Here is a 17,011-nt window from a genome sequence, read left to right as displayed (position 1 = left end):
TGTCAGCTTCAATTGGCGACCCTTGGGTTTCGCGCTTGGGGAATTTGTGTCTCTTATAAATAGAAGGAAAGCACCATTCGATTGACACACTTTCTTGCCCTTGTTGAAAGAACTTTGTGAATTTTCCTTTCTTCTGATACTTCGGGTTTTTAATTTTCTCCGGTTAGCCAGAAACTTTCGTCTTAGTTTTTCTTTTTTCCTCCATCCCTTTGTCCTGTTAAATTGATACAAATGGCTGGTAATTATTCTCGTGCTGACAATCCTGCCGCAACTCCGGCACCGGAAAATGATATTCCTGCCCCTGGAGGGGTAGAAATAGTAGAAGATGAGGGGGTTCCGTCGGCAGCTGAAATCTTGCCTCGCCCTGGGAAGCCATGGAACGATTTTCACAGTCCTGCCGGGGAGGACCCGGAACTTGCTTCCTCTGTTATGACCGAGGAGGGGATTACAGAGTTGAAGGCCAGATGGGGGATCCCCCACCACATCGAAATGCTGCCGGCAGTGGGAGACGACATTATACATTTCATTCGCTCAGGATATTGTGCGTTCTATGCGTATCCCTTTATTGTCAGGTATACGCTTCCTCTCCCTCCCCTGGTGGTAGATTTTTGCCGTTTCTACGAGGTGTGTTCGGCTCAACTTTCGCCGTACTTGTATAAATTGTTCCTTATGCTGCTCAAGTTCGCGGAGCTTGTCGGTCGGGAGAACACGTTGAGACACATGCTCAATCTCTTTGCTCCTCAACTCATTCGCGGTATGATGATTCATATGCGCCACCGGGGGACGAAGAGTTTGGTGGTGAAGATGGACGACAGAGCCAGCCGTCGTTTCTATGAGAACTATTTCTATGTGCGGACTGAGCACCTTGTGACGGATCTTGCAGGGTTCCCCGAGAAATGGAACTTCGCACGTAAGTTTCTATACCTTTAGTCGTAGTGATGGTCGACCAATTTTTTTTTTGCGGTATTTAAATTGTTTGTGTTTTTGCAGCCGCGAGACTACCCCTCGCTTCTGTTGACGATATCCGCGAGTGGGTGAACGCCATCCTTTCTCATACGGCGGCGGTTCGCGCATGGTCGTCCTTCTATGAGAAATATGGACGCAAGCCTCTTACCGGTAAGTAATGTCAGTTTTGTTTTTCGTTTCACTATTTGATTTTGTCGCTTATACGGCTTTCATTGATGTCAGGGAGAGTGTGGAGGGCGAGGGCTCCTCCACTTGCATTTCGCCAGCCTACATCATCCGCTCGCCTCGTCTCAGGATCTACTACCCGACCTTCGCCGAGGGCCGCTTCAGTTGAGTCTACGGCCGTAGCCACGCGCACGAAGGCTGCTCCTCGATCTGAGATTTCGACGTCTGTCACTTACCCAACGGGGGAATCTTCCCGTGCTGAGGACGGAGAGGGGCTATCAAAGAGGTGGCGAGTGGAGTCTAAAACGGCTCCTTCGGCCACGGTACGTTCAGAAGGTGGCATTCCCTTGATGGAGTCCGAGGCGGGAGACGGAGTTAACCTGTCTGCAGAGATAGCCTGTTGCAGCTGCCAATCTATCGTCAAAGACTCCGGTCGTCGTAAATGACGATCAAACTACTTCGACAAGGAATTGGAGTCCTGAGGCCGTTGTCGTTACGTTGGGCGGGCCTCCATCATCCGGACCGGGTCGCGCTTCTTCTTCGACCACAGAGAGGGGAAAAGGCGTCATGATTGATGACTACAAATCTGAGTCTGATCTTGATCTTGATGACGTCAGGATGTTTGAAGAGGGCCTTACCCGTACGGTGGTACATGCGGGAGGCCCGTCCCGTATACTTGAAATCTCGTCGGATGTTAACCTTCTGAGGGATACGGAAGACCTGGTTCCGCAGTTCGACCTTTTGTGTTCTCCCGCTAAGAGTGAAGCTCTCTGGGACATTCGTGACATCGATTTGATGCATGAGGTGGCCGCTATGGGCCTGAGGGTAAGTTTTCTCTTCCCTATGGTGCTCTTTTCATCCTTGTCGACCTTGGCCTTAATCAAATTTTTTTGTTTTTTAGACGTACATGGTGGAGATTGAGAGTGCTCGTAGGGCCGACACTCGGGCCAAAACTTTTCTGACAATGTTGGAGAAATATCGGCGCTACCGCAACAAGTGTCGTGAGATGCACGAGCAGCTGAGGGCGAATGCAGGTGATCGATCCCTTGGTGAGGAACTAGAGAAGAGGGATCAAGAGCTGATGCAGGCTATTCGCAGGACTAGCGAGCTTGAGGAGCAACTTCGCGTAAAGGACGAAGAACTTGAGGTGGGCAAGGGAGTTGCCGCAGAGTGTGAGCATCTTCAGGCGAGATTGCGGTCGATGCAGTCTGAGATGGATCAGAATGCCATCAGGGTCGAGGCGATGAGCGCGGAATGGATGGGAAAATTGGCCGAGCTGGAGAGAAAGGTCTCCAAACTAGAGAATATCGAGAGCGCCTGGTTGGCGGCTTTGGCGAGGGCGGCGGCTCTAGAGGACACTATCCGCGTCCTCCAATCCGAGCAGGAATCAGAAAGGGCGACAGCCACGCTAAGGAAGCGAGACTCGAGGAGCGTTTTTGTGAGATCGACCGGGAAGCGTCGACCTTGGGTGATCGGGTCGCTGCTCTTGAGGCCGAAAAGGAGCAACTGTTGGCTCAAGTCGAGTCTTCCTTCGCCGCCGTTCCCCGTCATTTGCATGAGCTCTAGGTTCATGCTGAGGCCCAACGGGACATATATAAGAGTTTACGGGAGGCGGGCAATGTTTCAGAGGCGCATATGAAGGAGCACGGGCGAAGGCACGAGAGGCTCGTGTTAAATGTATGATCTGTCAACGCTGGAGGCCGACGGCGATGTTGATGATGGAGGACTTCCTGGAGGTGGTGATGAAGAGGTCGGCGGTGAACTTTTTTCTTTGGCGATGGCCCTTGGCCTTAAGGGTGTTATTCCGAACTTGTCGAAATGTTAACCTGTCGTTATTCGATCGAGGTCGAACTCTTCTCTTTGGCGTTGGCCCTTAGCCTCAAGGGTGTTATTTCGAACTTGTCGAAATGTTAACCCGTCGTTGTTTGATCGAGGTCGAACTCTTCTTTTTGGCGATGGCCCTTGGCCTTAGGGGTGTTATTTCGAACTTGCCGAAATGTTAACCCATCGTTGTTCGATCAAGGTCAAACTTTTTTCTTTGGCGATGGCCCTTGGCCTTAAGGGTGTTATTTCGAACTTGTCGAAATGTTAACCCGTCGTTGTTCGATCGAGGTCGAACTCTTCTTTTTTGGCGATGGCCCTGGCCTTAAGGGTGTTATTTCGAACTTGTCGAAATGTTAACTCGTCGTTGTTCGATCGAGGTCGAACTTTTCTTTTTGGCGATGGCCTTTGGCCTTAGGGGTGTTATTTCAAACTTGCCGAAATGTTAACCCATCGTTGTTCGATCGAGGTCGAACTTTTTTCTTTGGCGATGACCCTTGGCCTTAAAGGGTGTTATTTCGAACTTGTCGAAATGTTAACCCTTCGTTGTTCAATCGAGGTCGAACTCTTCTCTTTGGCGATGACCCTTGGCCTCAAAGGTGTTATTTCGAACTTGTCGAAATGTTAACCCATCGTTAGTCCCAGTCTTTTGGAAAGTTTTGGGTGTCCTCTAGGGGAGTCCTAGTTTTTGCTCAACTCGTGTGTTTCCTGGGTGAGTCCCAGTTTGCTTAATTTGTGTGCATTGGGGAGTGTGATGCCGGAGAGTACTGAACGCTGCTATCCTGCTAATGTTTGCTTTATACGTGTATCGGGGTCTCCCTGTTTAACCCCCCCTGTTGTTCGGCTTGGAGGGCCCGCCGATGGGCGGACGATAGACTGTCCTTTGAGCTTTGGTGATGCCCCCTTGTTGCCTCGTTCAAGGCTTCCCCGAGAGAACCCGATTGGGATAAAACCCGGGTGAGGGAAAGTGTGTGCGACTGTATGGGACGTCATTTTCCAGAGGTTGACGTGTCTGAGATGGGCGATATTCAGGATATTTTGTGATAGTTCTACTCTCTAGTTGGGATGCTTCTCTGCTCGCTCGCCCATGCGGTGCTTATGTTCCTGTTTAAGCGAACAACCGAAGGTGAACTAAGATGAGATTTTCCTTACCTCGGTCCGATGGGTCGATGAACGAGGGTGGTTTTGTAGTGTTGTTCGCTCTCCCTGATGTTTAAGTGGTTGATGGAATGGTGGTTTGTGGGTTCCGCGGCCGCGTTTGGCCTTCTTTTCTTCCTCTTTTTTCTTTTAAACATGCCCTGGTTCTGCGTGGGTTGGGTTTGCCTTGTCTCGTTCGTGGATCATTCGGTGCGTGGATCACCCCATAAGATGCGCCCGTTCTCTTGCGGGATTTGCGCAACTGGCGTCGTTTTCTTTTGCAAGCTTTACGTGGACACTGGTTGTGACTTCTGCTTCTATGTAGCGTCATGCTTTGGATTAGCGCGTGAGGTTTACTTACCACTTTCTTCGGCGGATGATTATGGGTTTCGATCTGGAGGAGACTAGGAATTTTAACTAAGAAATTCCCACAGACGGCGCCAAATTGTTTGACCAAAAGATATCGAAACCTTTTTGATTAAATCAATTAATGAACATGAAGAGGTAAATCTTAGTCAAACATAATAAACTCCAGATCTAAAAATGAATCAGAGAGCTATCAACAAGATAAAATAAGGTCGATCAATCTTATTTATATTTTTTATTTCCTCCCTTTTGATACAATAGGGATGAACAATTTACATGGTGTAGTGAGGATGATTAACTTGCATCCTTTCCTTTCCTCTAAGAAAGTTTTAGAAGAGAGAGAGAGAGAAAGAGAGAGAGAGAGAGAGAGAGTTTAAAAAGCTCCATCCCTCTTTTGATTGGGTGATTCCCCCTTTTATAGATAGTCTGGGAGTCCTTGCCATATTCTTGGGTCGATGCGCCTTCATACCACGACCGTTTTCGTCGTTACTTGAGTATTGTTCTTCAACTTAATGTAATGTAGATACTTAGTTTCGAGCAGGTCGTGACGTCTCTCACGATCCCGCTGTTTAGGCGGGATCCCAGTGAGGTCGACCGCAACAGTCATATTTTGACCAATACAAAAACCAATAAGTACAATTTGGTAAAAAGTTACGTGCACCGGTGTTTATACCAAGCGTTTGCATATTCATTTTTATTTAACCACAATTAGCTCGTACATATTTTTACTTCATTAAATCACTTAATCATGATAAGTTAAATTAATTTAGTGTAAACACATGATGCGATTAACAGCTTGTTTTGATGGTCGTTACCTATCGTATCAGTGGAAAGTTAAAAAATTAGAAGAGATTATGGTCAGTTAATTGAACTAGTGACCTCACAAAGATTTTAAACCCCCTTAACCACTAAGCTACATTTTGGGCTGTGTCAAAGGGATTCAAAACATAATATATGGAGACAAAAAACAGATTTTGCCTTATATACACTATATAATTTTTCGGCGAAAGGGGTTCGGGTGAACCCCCTTTCGCCCCCTAAATCCCCCCATGTATCCTGTTGTATCGTATTGTTACTTTAAATACAATGTTTGTTTTGATTGTTACTTAAATTTCATTGTATCGTATTGTTAAATCCATCGTTATGTAACGACGAAAAGCGCTACTTTATGGAACGATGTATTTGGTGTGATGACGTCGTTTTCTTGGTTTTTTCCTCTCATATTGCACTTCCTTATTATCAAATAACCACATTTTATTCTTTATCCTACTTTTTTATATATTAATTCTATTCCCTATCCTATATATTCCGAGTAATGTTGCAAGTTTATTCTTCATATTATTGGTGGGTGACATCATGAAACGACGACAAACGATACAATCTATCCAAATATTGTAGTCATCAAATAATACATAAGTATTTAACGTATGATTTCCTTCGGTCATGTTCTTTTAATTGCTTATTCGCAATGACAATGAAACCTCTAAAAAGTACAAGAGAAAATAAGCAAAGTATACCTTTCTTACTTTTTTTTTTTTTTGGTTCTTTTATCTTAGGAAGATATTGATATGAACTTTTTAGGAAAAAATATTTTGGATACCGTACCATGAACTAAAACACTTTGATTTCAAGAGGTTACACTAGCTTGGTAAAAGGAGTGCTAGTGACTTATCGAGCCTTTTATATGAAAACAATGTTTATCTAAATTTTTTGAAAATAAGTTATTTGATGATACATTTTTGTTTTATTTTAAAAAGTCCAACATATAGGGTCAAACTGAAAATTCAAAATAATCAAACTAATTTAGAGACTCAACTCTTAAAAGCCGATTGAAAGTTTGAAACTGAGAATTCCTGAACAACTAGTGTACGTAAGTAGTAAGTACTAAACAACTAGACTCTTTCTGCACTTATTACCATCAAGTGGCTGTAGTTTAGTGGTGAGAATTCCACGTTGTGGCCGTGGAGACCTGGGCTCGAATCCCAGCAGCCACATCTAATTTTTTATTTTTCAAATTACCACCATCCCAAACGGTGCCGTATAACCAACACCCACCCACGTCAACGGTAGGTTAAATAGATCCAACGTCTCCCAAAAGAAAAGAGAAGAAAATCGAGATCGTAGCTGTGAGGCTTCTTCGAATTTTACACCAATTCTCCATTTCGTCTTAGTATCACTGTAAGTTCTTTTTTCTTTTTTCATAGCAAATCAAATAATTTCATTATCTCTCGATCTATACTGCATTTTCCTTATGCTTGAATCCTTCTGTTTTCCCCTCAAAATTCACCCAATTTAAATTTTGTTTACTTATTTATTGAGCATATTCTGAGATGCTATTTTTTGTTGAATTTTGTATTCCTTAGATGATTTTTCGTAGTGTTTTGCAATGAATGTTTGATCTTTTGTTTCATGCTGTTTGGATTGTTATTCCCGAATAAATTAATTTGTGGCGTCTCTCTTAATTCCATAAGGAACGATATATAAATATCAAATGTGTGTGCGGAAAAAGAGAATTGTTAAAAGGAAGTTTTCTTAATAACTAAATGAATTAAGTAGAAGAAAAAGAACATAAATTGGAAGGGTAGAATCAGTAGACTTGGAGTTGTAGAAGAACTGGATTGTGAATCGAGGATTCTGAAGGGTATGAAGATAATGGCAAAATATGTATGATACTATAAGTTTCAATTTTGTAGCTCTTTAAGAGCTGCTATGATGAGCAAGATGTAGACTTTGTTTCATATGACGTAAAAGAAAGAAAATATTGGGTGGAAAATGCTAACAAGGGAAGATAGATCTTCTTCTGGTGTTTGTTTGATATGAAGTTTGGTGGCGTATGATTAGAATGTAGAGTTGGAAATTGGGTATATTGTGGGGTTCGATGAGTTTCAACGAGTGAAAATGGTGTCTAAATGTTGGTGAAGCGAGTGATTTAGTATGAGTGGAGAAATCTATAGAGATACGTTGTGAAGAGCATGAAGCTGGAAAAGCGACAACCCCCATTTCGCTTAAAGCGAGAAGTAAGAAGCGAAGCGCTCGCTTTTTTGAAGTGAAGCGGAATTTAAAAAAAAAAATTAAAATAAATACTGCATAGACAATTCTGAGAAAAACTGGGCAGAGAAAGAAGAACCCAAGGATTGGCATCAATTCTGAGAAAGAACCGAAGGTAAAAAAAAAAAAAATTCGCCAGCATTTCGCTGCTATTTGGACATTGAAACAGTGGAAGAAGAAGAACTAATGCTCTCAGATGCTCTGCTTTAAAACCCTAGTCGCTGTTGTTCGTTTAATAAAAGACAGAACAATTTCGTTTTTTATTAAATAGCCTGGGTCTCGCATCGCTTGGTCGCTTCTCGCTTTTTAGTGGGAAGCGGTCGCTTTTTTATACCTTAGTCGCTTCACCCATGTGAAGCGGGCACTGAGTCGCTTCGCATCGCTTCTCGCTTAAAGCGAGGAAGCGAGCGCTTTTTTAATCACTGTGGCTTTATTCCCCTTAAAGATGGAAGCCTTTCTCATTTTGGGTTGATTACTTGGCAATTCTACTCATCAAAAAAATTTAAGCTATTGAAGATAGCTAAAGCAGTTTTTCCAAGAATATTTCCTGATAATACCAGATCGATACTTGGTGATGTGAAAAAGGTCTTTGAATTTTACTGGCAGTTTTAGCTCAACTTGGATTATAAAACTCGATTTGCTGGTATTTAGCATGTAGCACACTTTCTTAGCATGTGCAATCCCTCATGAGTCCATGGGGATAGAGACTTTTGGCTCAAGATGGGTTTTCAATTTTCTGGATTTCAGAGGACATGGGCTAAAATCAAATGGTATCAAAACAGGTGAATAGTATTCAATCTTATGAGTTAGAAATCCATAGGATTAAATCCCTCCATCCAAATAGGTCCTGAAGTATTCCAAACCCATTGTGTTTTGTATTAATAAATGAAGGTATAAGAATAGAGACCAAGACACCAAGTAGAAGAAAAGAAAAGAAAGAAGAGGAAGAGGAAAAGGGAAGTATTAAGTAGAGTGCTTGTTTTAGGATTGATTGGAAATAGAAGAAAGGGAAGTGTGATGTGACACTAAACACCTTAATGTAGTTTGTTCATGAGCCTAAAGTTTTTTTTGACTTTACAAACAGTTTCATTGAAGGATGTTTCAGACTTTATTTGAAGGAAAGGGAAGGAAAAGAAAGAAGAGGGGAAGAGGGGACTAAGTGTAACCATTTGCTGTTGGATTGACTTTTAGGAACAGAAAACGAAAGGCATGGTTTTCTGTATGTCTCCAGATAGGGCCCCACTAGTCCGGCTAGCTAGTGAGCGGTTCTTTCGGGCGGGAAGCAGGCCGGGCCCTACGGGCGGGCATCTCGCGCAACGCAAGCACCATTGTTCGACACCACCCGAGAAGCAAAAGATTCGTCAGTCCAGGCTGAAAATACATGCATAGGTAGTGGTTTAATGCCAAGGCCGACGACAGAAGCTCGGGACGGATAAGGCATGTACCTAAAAAGAAAGAGTTGGCATGTACCTAAAAAGAAAGAGTTGGCATGTGTTCGTTGATTCCAGCTTTGCTAGTCTCTGGCATTTCCCCGCATCTTGGTGCTTAGGCACTCATTGGCCACTAGATAATATGCTGTTACACTGATCATGTATATCTCTAGTCTTTTCTTATTGTTCTCCATGTAAATTGAGTGCTCAGTGTTTTTGGTTTTTCGCCCTTGTTTTCATATTGCGTTTGCAGAAATACAGGGTAAGGTTGTGTACAATAGACCCTTGTGGTCCGGCTCTTCCTCGGACCCCGCGCATAGTGGGAACTTATGCACTGTTTTTTCCCTTTTTTTTCCTTTTCTTTTCTATATTGCGTTTCTCATTTTGGCGCTTTATTCGGTTGCCTTTTGTGTCTGGTAGAGTCTGTTGAACAGCTTGCCTGACTAATAATCTGCCCATATAATGTCTTTTAGATTGTTAGAAAGCAGGTGTTATTTGGAGTGTGTGGCTGCTTAAAATTTTAAGTATGAATGCTAAAGTTGGAGGGGTTAAGTATTATAGATCAGTTAGGTGAAAATGGTAGTCAAAGTAAAAGAAACTCAGCAACAGTATGCATGATGTTGATCTTAAATAAGAAGTAAATTTAGAATGGATAGTCACTTTCTATTGACTATTATTTTCTTTGTACTAATCCTTTTCTAGAGTGTTATTGTCCACATATTGAGCAGACATGTATGGTGGTTGATTTGTCTGATATTTTGGTTCTTTTGTGCTTGAATGTTACAGATGATTGACGACCAGGACCTGGGCTTCTTTGCCAACTTTCTTGGTATATTTATCTTTGTGCTGGTGGTTGCTTACCATTATGTGATGGCAGACCCAAAATATGAAGGCAATTGAAAGTTGTTTCTTTAGAATTAGCTTGGGCAACCATAGTTATGTTCATTTACCTTTGGCATCTTTATATGTTAGATGAATGAACTTTGATGTGGCATAAACATTTTCTACCGAGCATGGAGTTGTATCTTGACTGCTTCTAGTCGAAAACTATTGATCAGTGTATGGCTTCACAGGATTATCGAATGGAGTAAAGGATTTACATATTTTCCTTTTCTACCATTGCTTTAATGTTTTAGAAGTTTTTCCTGTTAAAAAAAGCAAAAGATATTGTTGTTTCTGTAATTTGCTTGTGTCGCTTCTTTCAGGTTAGCCTTGATCGAAAAACATTTCTTACACGACGTCAAAGGTAGAGAAGATTCGGAATAACATGTTATCTTTGAATTTTAAGGGGAATTAAAATGGGAAAAGAAAAAGCAAAATAACTATAGATGATAAAATGCTAAAAGTCCTATTTTAGATCTACAGCCTTGTGCTTTTTGGTTTTGAAGGTTATATAACTTGGCTCTATAGGATTTGCTCCTAACTTAAAGAAATCTGTGGTATATTTTTATGAACAAATTGGTTCACCCAGAGGATCTTCCCATCTCACCAAATCTTTTATCCCTCTGTCTATGTCTCTTACTTCTCTCTCCAAAAAGTTCATGCAAAATTCTAAAGAACACAAAAAACCAACAATGGTTTCTCTAAGCTCTATACCTGCAATATCCCTTACTTTACCACAAACCTCCCTTGAGTGTTCAAGGAAAGAACTTAAAACCATCTCCATCTCCTCATCATTAGTAGAAGAAATGATACACTCATTTGGACATAATGAATTCCCTTCTTCAAGATCATCCGAGATATTCTGCTCTGGTTGGATTTGAGAAGCTTTTAATAGTCTGATAGAAATGGTTTTCTCAAAGCAGCTCACTGCAGAGCTTAGGGCATTCTTAAGATGCTGTAAGTCCTTGTTTATGTATTCTTGAAGCTCTTTTCTATCAGGATAATAGCTATCGAATGCTTGTGAGAGGAATTCGATATCATAGGCCATGAAAAACAGAACATCTGCCATAGTTGACAAGGATTTTTGGAGCTTCTGGTAGCAAGAAATTGGAAAAGGTGAAAACCAGAAACTAGGTTCCAACACTGCATCTTTAATGAACTTTTCCAAATCTTGGACTTGAGATCTCAGTTTCCTTTGCTTCTCCATTAACCCCTTTTGCCTTGAATCAACTATCATGTGTTCAGTGCAATCTTTGAGTTTTCCTTGGATCAGATAGAGATGCTTTTTAACTAAAGTAGCTGAACTTGTTGGTTGCATAATAAGCTCAACAACAACGAAACAAGCTAGTCCAATGAAGGCTTCAGTGAGTCTATAAATGGCGAATTCACTAGGTGGACCATAACTCTTTCTGCCCAAAATCAGTAGTGAACCTATTACTGCTGCTGTTCCCCCTGCTTGAGTGAACATCCTACTATGCCTCAGAAATGTGGTGAAAATAATCCAAGGGAGGAGGGACAAGAACCTTATATGCGCGGCTTTTTGAAAAATAGTGCAGCCAAGTACACCATATACTGATCCTATGGCTGTTCCTTGTGCTCTAGCATTTGCTTCTGTGAAAATTGCTTGTTTTCCTGTAACAAAGCTGAGTGCTATTGTTAGTCCTGACCAATATCCATTTTCTGTATTAAATAGCAGACCTAGTAGCACGGCCAGCCCTAGTGAAAATGAACACTTAAACGCGAATATCACCATCCTTTCATTGACCATTGGCACAGTCCAATTGATGCAGACTCGTTTGCAGCATGATCTGTTATTACTTCCTACTGAATCTATTGATCTTTCATCAGTAATAGGCGTGATCGTGTCAGAACCATTCGTGCACATTTTTAAACAAGATAAGAAGAAAAGTGCTGGTTGATCTAGTTTTGTTGGTAAAATTGGTTCATGGGGTAGCCTAGAAGACCTTTTCTCAAACTCCCCTTCTGTCACTGAATGATGTGGTGAAATGGATCTATCTTGCCCCATTTTATCACCAAGAAACATCAGAACATTATGTGAGAATTTAAAGAGCTCTTCATCTATCATTCTGGTGAGAAAAGAAGGGCAAGAAGTTAAGGCCATTTCCATTCCTTTCATTGAAACTTCCATGTTTTGCAGACCATGTCCTGGATCTGTGAAGTTGGGAATCAAGAATCTCAGCCAAGGTTTCTCCCATTGCAAACCTTCCTGCTCAAAATAGAAGGATCATTTAGATTACAGGACGGGTTACACTGAATTGTATCCGCCGTAACAGTAAAGTCACAAAACCTAACTGAACTTTACCCATTATAACAGTAAACTGACAAAAATTTACCTACTATAACAATAAAGTCACTTTTGCTGGGTAGGTTTGTCGTTACGGTGACGACTTTCTGTTATAATTGGTAAAATTCAGTTACTTTAATGTGACAAAAAATATTTTTTCGATTTTATTATTATAGTAGGTAAAGTTTAGTAATTTTATGTTATAGTGGGTAAGCTTCAGTGGCAAAAATAATTCTATGACTTTACTGTTACGGTGAATACAATTCAGTGATCATACGTGAAATTAACCCAAACAAGAACTGATGAATTCATAGATTGAGAAGTTTTTTAGGGATCTCATGAGCTTACCTCCAAGAATTTGATAGTCTCAAGAAGCTTAGTTCCTGTATCAGCAGAGGGCTTTGCCTGAGATATTAGTTCCATGGCTATCTGATCATCTTGAGTATGGATTGCTTTCAAATATAAGTTTATTCTCTTTAAAGCATTTTCTGCATAAATTTTGTATAAGTTTCTCACCTGTTGGCAATGTTATTCACAATATTAGCAATTACCACCTTGTATCATATTTTTAATCTAAATATGCAGTAGTAAATTAGCCTATGATCTTAAAAAACTACATAGTTGTTTAATTACCAAACAATAAGTTGAAAAGGGAATTAATTTCTCTCATCCATTCTCAGTAGGGGAAGGGGAGCCTTGGCGTAACAGGTAAAGTTGCTGCCATGTGACTAGGAGGTCACGAGTTCGAGCCATGGAAATAACCTCTTGCAGAAATGCAGGGTAAGACGGCGTACAATATACCCTTGTAGTTCGGCTCTTCCCCGGACTCCAAGCATAGCGAAAGCTTAATGCACCGGACTATCCATTCTCAGTAGGCAGTGGATGCACAACTTGAGATAGACTTAACATCATTTTCTTTGAACTTGTGATTTACTTGGACAGAAACATTCTAACACGAAGTATGGTCTAAGACTTTGGTCCTACAGTATTTATTTTGCGATCTCAAGGAGCCGTATGAGGTGAAAATCTAACACGTTGTTCCATAATAGTAACAGGACAGGATGATGTTATAAATTCTATTATCAAAACATTGAATGAAGTAGGCAACAACTATATGTTACTGACCCTACATATTTACTCCTAAATGGTTAGAAAAGTATTTCTAATGTGGAAATTTAATTCCCCTTACGTTTACAATTTTGCTCAAACAGACTGGAAACATCTGTGATGTTTATGGACCATAGAAGAAACCATACCAAGCACATAATCAATCAATTTGCCATAGGAATAAGGGCACTTCTATCTACCACAAACTAATGCAGTATGCATATATATGTCAAGTTTAACATCAAGAATTTTACTATTAGGCGTTTAGACATAAGAATTGTAAAGTTTCGGAAAAAAGTGAAAAAAAATTCAAGTGAAAATAGTATTTCAAAGTTAGAGTTGTGTTTGGACATGAATATAATTTTGGGTTGTTTTGAATTTTTTTGAGTGATTCGAAGTGAATTTATAGAAAAACAACCTTTTGGAATTTTTTAAATTTTCGAAAAATTCCAAAATTTGTTTTATAGTGAAAATTGAAAAATTTATGGACAAACACCGATTTCGAAAAAAAGTAAATTCTTTTTCTGAAAAGAAGTGAAAATTTTTGTATGGCCAAACGGCGATTGAAACGGAAAAGTAGGTCAACAATTGTGTTTGGACATAGGTTTCACTTGGAGAAAGAATTAGTAGAAGTTTTGTGAGTGAAACTGAAACGGCCATCATTTCACTCCAAATACTCCTCAAAGCAAGTTTTTTCAACTTCAAGTTCCTCATATCAAATTGAAATTAAAATAATTCATAAAATTATAAAACAAATATTGATTTGCAAATAATGTATGTCCATACGCCGAATGGACGTTTCCTAGAAGATCCAAATTACACCGAAACATCGATCATCTTTCCTTTTCAACTTGAGGATTTTCTAAAGAGAAACATATTACTAATACTAGACAAACTAAACCATTCAGCAAATTAAAAAATATACTACCTAAATGACGATTTTACGGTTAAAACAAGTGATAATTTGCTTGACTTTTCAACATGAGCTGTAAACCTCGGTTACATCGAAAGTATAAAAATAATTTGAATGGTCAATATGGTACATATTAAAAGGAGTATAATTTAATATGCGCTAATGGTATGAAAAGTTTTACGAAATCAAGTAACTTAAAAGATAATTGTACGCAACTTTACTTAATATTACTCACTATATGTTAATTAGTAATCTAAAATAAATAATTAACAGGTTACATTATACTAATGGTGTGAAAAATTCGCTACTCTATCGATATATATATAACTTAAATCCTATATGAATATCAGTTTCTGTCAAAAATCCTTGTTTAAAGATCTTCATTTTTGAATCAACCAAAATGGTCGTCGTGCAAAATCAGATTTAGCAGTTTAAAAGGGTATGTTAAAAGATAAGGGAAAATTTCACATAAGAACAACTGGGCTCCCTACTTTTCAATTTTATAGCCCATATTTCTATTTACAACCAACTAGTCAAAAAATAATAGGCTAATACACAACATTCAACTCCAATAGATTCTCGAAACTACTATTTAATTTTTAAAAAATATTGCTCAAGCTTTTAAGTTAATTTTTGAATAAGTAACTGTGACCCAAATATTAGTTCAACAAATCAGTTCCATTTGGGTGGTGAATATTAGATTTTTAACAAGCTTAAATATGTGGGTTTAAATTTCGAATTTGATTTTGTGAGAACTTTAGAGTGGGTATTATTTAGACTTGTTAGAAATAGTATAAGGAGGTTGTATATAAAATTTGAAGTCATTTAATGGAGATTTGGACTGGTTTTGAACAAGAATTGTAACTGAAAATCGTGGAAGAAGTTCGTCTACAGACGCTTGTATAAAGGTGTATAAAAGTGTATAATAGTGTATAAGATGTGTTTATACACTCATATACACTATTATACAAGATTATACATAATTATACAAAAAACTGACTTCGTCTTCAACCTTGCGTTTTTTCAGAAATTTAACTCAAATCTTGCTCAAATCTACTCCAAATCACTTCAAATTTAAATTTTGAACTCCTTTTGATATTTTCAATCAATTGGAACAATACCCAATTCAAACAACTAACAAACTCAAAAAATCATATTTTCGAAAGCAAAGCTTTGAATGGCCTTCAATGGTAGACTTCTACTCTTCAATTTTCTGACATTGCAAACAGGGGGAGAATCAGAAAATACACGGCCCCTTGAAGCATATGTAGAAGATGTGAGAAGAAGAGAGAGTGAAAGCAATGGTTGTGATATGTAGAAGATGTGAGAAGAAGAGAGAGTGAAAGCAATGGTTGTGAGAACACATATTTAACTCCATAGCTTTTAGAAGCAATGGTTGTAAGAACACAGATTTTTAATTTGCTAATGCTTTCAAAATATGTACAATATAGGCTAGGTAGGGTAAAACTTAAAAACATAGACCATTTTTTGTTATGGTGTGAAGTCATGTGTATTTTCTTGTAATTCTTTCAAAAGATAACTACAAATAATCGTTCATACTTCATAGAAGAGAGAGATGTAATTTTTTTGATACTTGAATGAAGTTTGATGCTTACCTCATGATAAGCTAGCCAAGGATAGGGCAACAACAGAGCTAAGATAGAAGCCACAGCTCCAAGGGCAGTGCTAGAACCAATTCTAAGAGGGTGCAATACAGCAGAATTGACATAAACTCCATGAATAACAACATCAACATACACTATAACAAGCTGTCCAAAAGCAATTCTCTTACACATCAAGTCCGTACTCTCCGGCAACGCCACCAAAAATGCGCTCACCGCCACCATTAAAGCGGCTACTTCCGGCGAGAAGTTGTCGGTAGTGACATAGCCATGTAGCCATAAGCCTAGCATGGAAAGAGGCATGACTTGAATTGTGGCAAGACATGCATGCCAACATCCCCTTAAGGCATGGCCTAAAGTGGCATCGGATACTATGAAAACAGATGTAACGTAAGAAAATGAAGGAAATGCTAGTTGCTTCGCAAGAGAAGGTGGACTATATAGGGTGACACACCCCACTATGGTGCACGCTAAGGCGGTCCGGATCGCGGAGTGTAGCCTCATCCACCACATGGCACGTGCTCGTTTAGCCACCATGATAGTTGCCATGATAGTATAACAAGACGACTACTTTCTGCACGCCACTAAATGGCTAATTAGAAGATTCCACCTATCAATCCACAAAGATGATTACTTTCTTCGCGCCACTAAACAACTATATGGACATTCATCTGCTACCAACTAGACGACTATTCTTTGCACGTCACAAAATATGGCTATATGGACATGCACGATAAGTTTACACGATGGTTTAGGAAGTTATTTTGTGAAATAACAAGAGGAAAAGAGGATGGATTTATGTAATTAGCAGGCTCATTAGTTTATTGAATTTTAGGTTAGTGAACAAAGTAGAAGTGGTCCTCTAGGCTTGAGCAGGAGAAGTATTTATAGAAGCTAAACTGTCACACTCGTACATCTAGATATCCAACTTTTTAGCTCAGTTGAAGAGTAAAATATTGCTCATGGAATAAAGGGGAATAAATTAGTTCTAGCTAATTCTAAAAGAGTATCGGATGTTTAATTAACAACCTTGAGATGTAAGCATATGTTCCTGATCTTAAGGGAAATATTCATTTTAATTATCTCAAATACTTAGGGTGTCTTTAATGGAAGGACAAAGAGTATAAAAAAACAGTGAAGTTAAACTTTTAGTGTATTCCTTTTTCTTAATTGGTTAGTTAGTGGGAGAGTATTGCCATTGTTCTCTCTTTCTTTTTTAATGTTTGAACCAACTTGCACGCATTGTCGA

The 17,011-nt window shown here is 39.5% G+C and overlaps 2 protein-coding genes and 1 non-coding gene across 3 annotated transcripts; 2 read left to right on the top strand and 1 right to left on the bottom strand.

Moving 5' to 3' along the window:
- TRNAH-GUG lies at positions 6,378 to 6,449 on the top strand. Its single transcript has one exon. It is a non-coding gene; the product is annotated as a tRNA-His (tRNA).
- Positions 6,528 to 10,052, top strand: LOC109229515 (dolichyl-diphosphooligosaccharide--protein glycosyltransferase subunit 4A). The gene is made up of 2 exons (XM_019394982.1): positions 6,528 to 6,633; positions 9,720 to 10,052. The coding sequence occupies exon 2, from the start codon at positions 9,720 to 9,722 to the stop codon at positions 9,831 to 9,833; it is 114 nt and encodes a 37-aa protein (XP_019250527.1). The 5' UTR covers positions 6,528 to 6,633; the 3' UTR covers positions 9,834 to 10,052.
- On the bottom strand, positions 10,190 to 16,596 carry LOC109229514. Its single transcript, XM_019394981.1, has 3 exons — positions 15,757 to 16,596; positions 12,469 to 12,636; positions 10,190 to 12,042 (listed from the first exon to the last, which is right to left on the bottom strand). Exons 1-3 carry the CDS (start codon positions 16,309 to 16,311, stop codon positions 10,381 to 10,383), a joined length of 2,385 nt encoding a protein of 794 aa, XP_019250526.1. The 5' UTR covers positions 16,312 to 16,596; the 3' UTR covers positions 10,190 to 10,380.

Source organism: Nicotiana attenuata, chromosome 7 (genome assembly GCF_001879085.1).
Source record: "Nicotiana attenuata strain UT chromosome 7, NIATTr2, whole genome shotgun sequence".
Lineage (NCBI taxonomy): Eukaryota > Viridiplantae > Streptophyta > Magnoliopsida > Solanales > Solanaceae > Nicotiana > Nicotiana attenuata.
The sequence above is the reverse complement of the archived record's forward strand: the minus strand, read 5'-3'. Positions and strand labels throughout refer to the sequence as shown.

What these genes read in the sequence shown, in the direction of transcription:
- LOC109229515 (XM_019394982.1), top strand. Translation starts at nt 9,720, where the DNA reads ATGATTGACGACCAGGACCTGGGCTTCTTTGCCAACTTTCTTGGTATA.
- LOC109229514 (XM_019394981.1), bottom strand. Translation starts at nt 16,311, where the DNA reads ATGGCAACTATCATGGTGGCTAAACGAGCACGTGCCATGTGGTGGATG. An exon ending in CTTGGCTAGCTTATCATGAG is followed by an intron (nt 12,637 to 15,756) that starts GTAAGCATCAAA and finishes CATTGCCAACAG; the next exon opens with GTGAGAAACTTATACAAAAT. An exon ending in AGACTATCAAATTCTTGGAG is followed by an intron (nt 12,043 to 12,468) that starts GTAAGCTCATGA and finishes TATTTTGAGCAG; the next exon opens with GAAGGTTTGCAATGGGAGAA.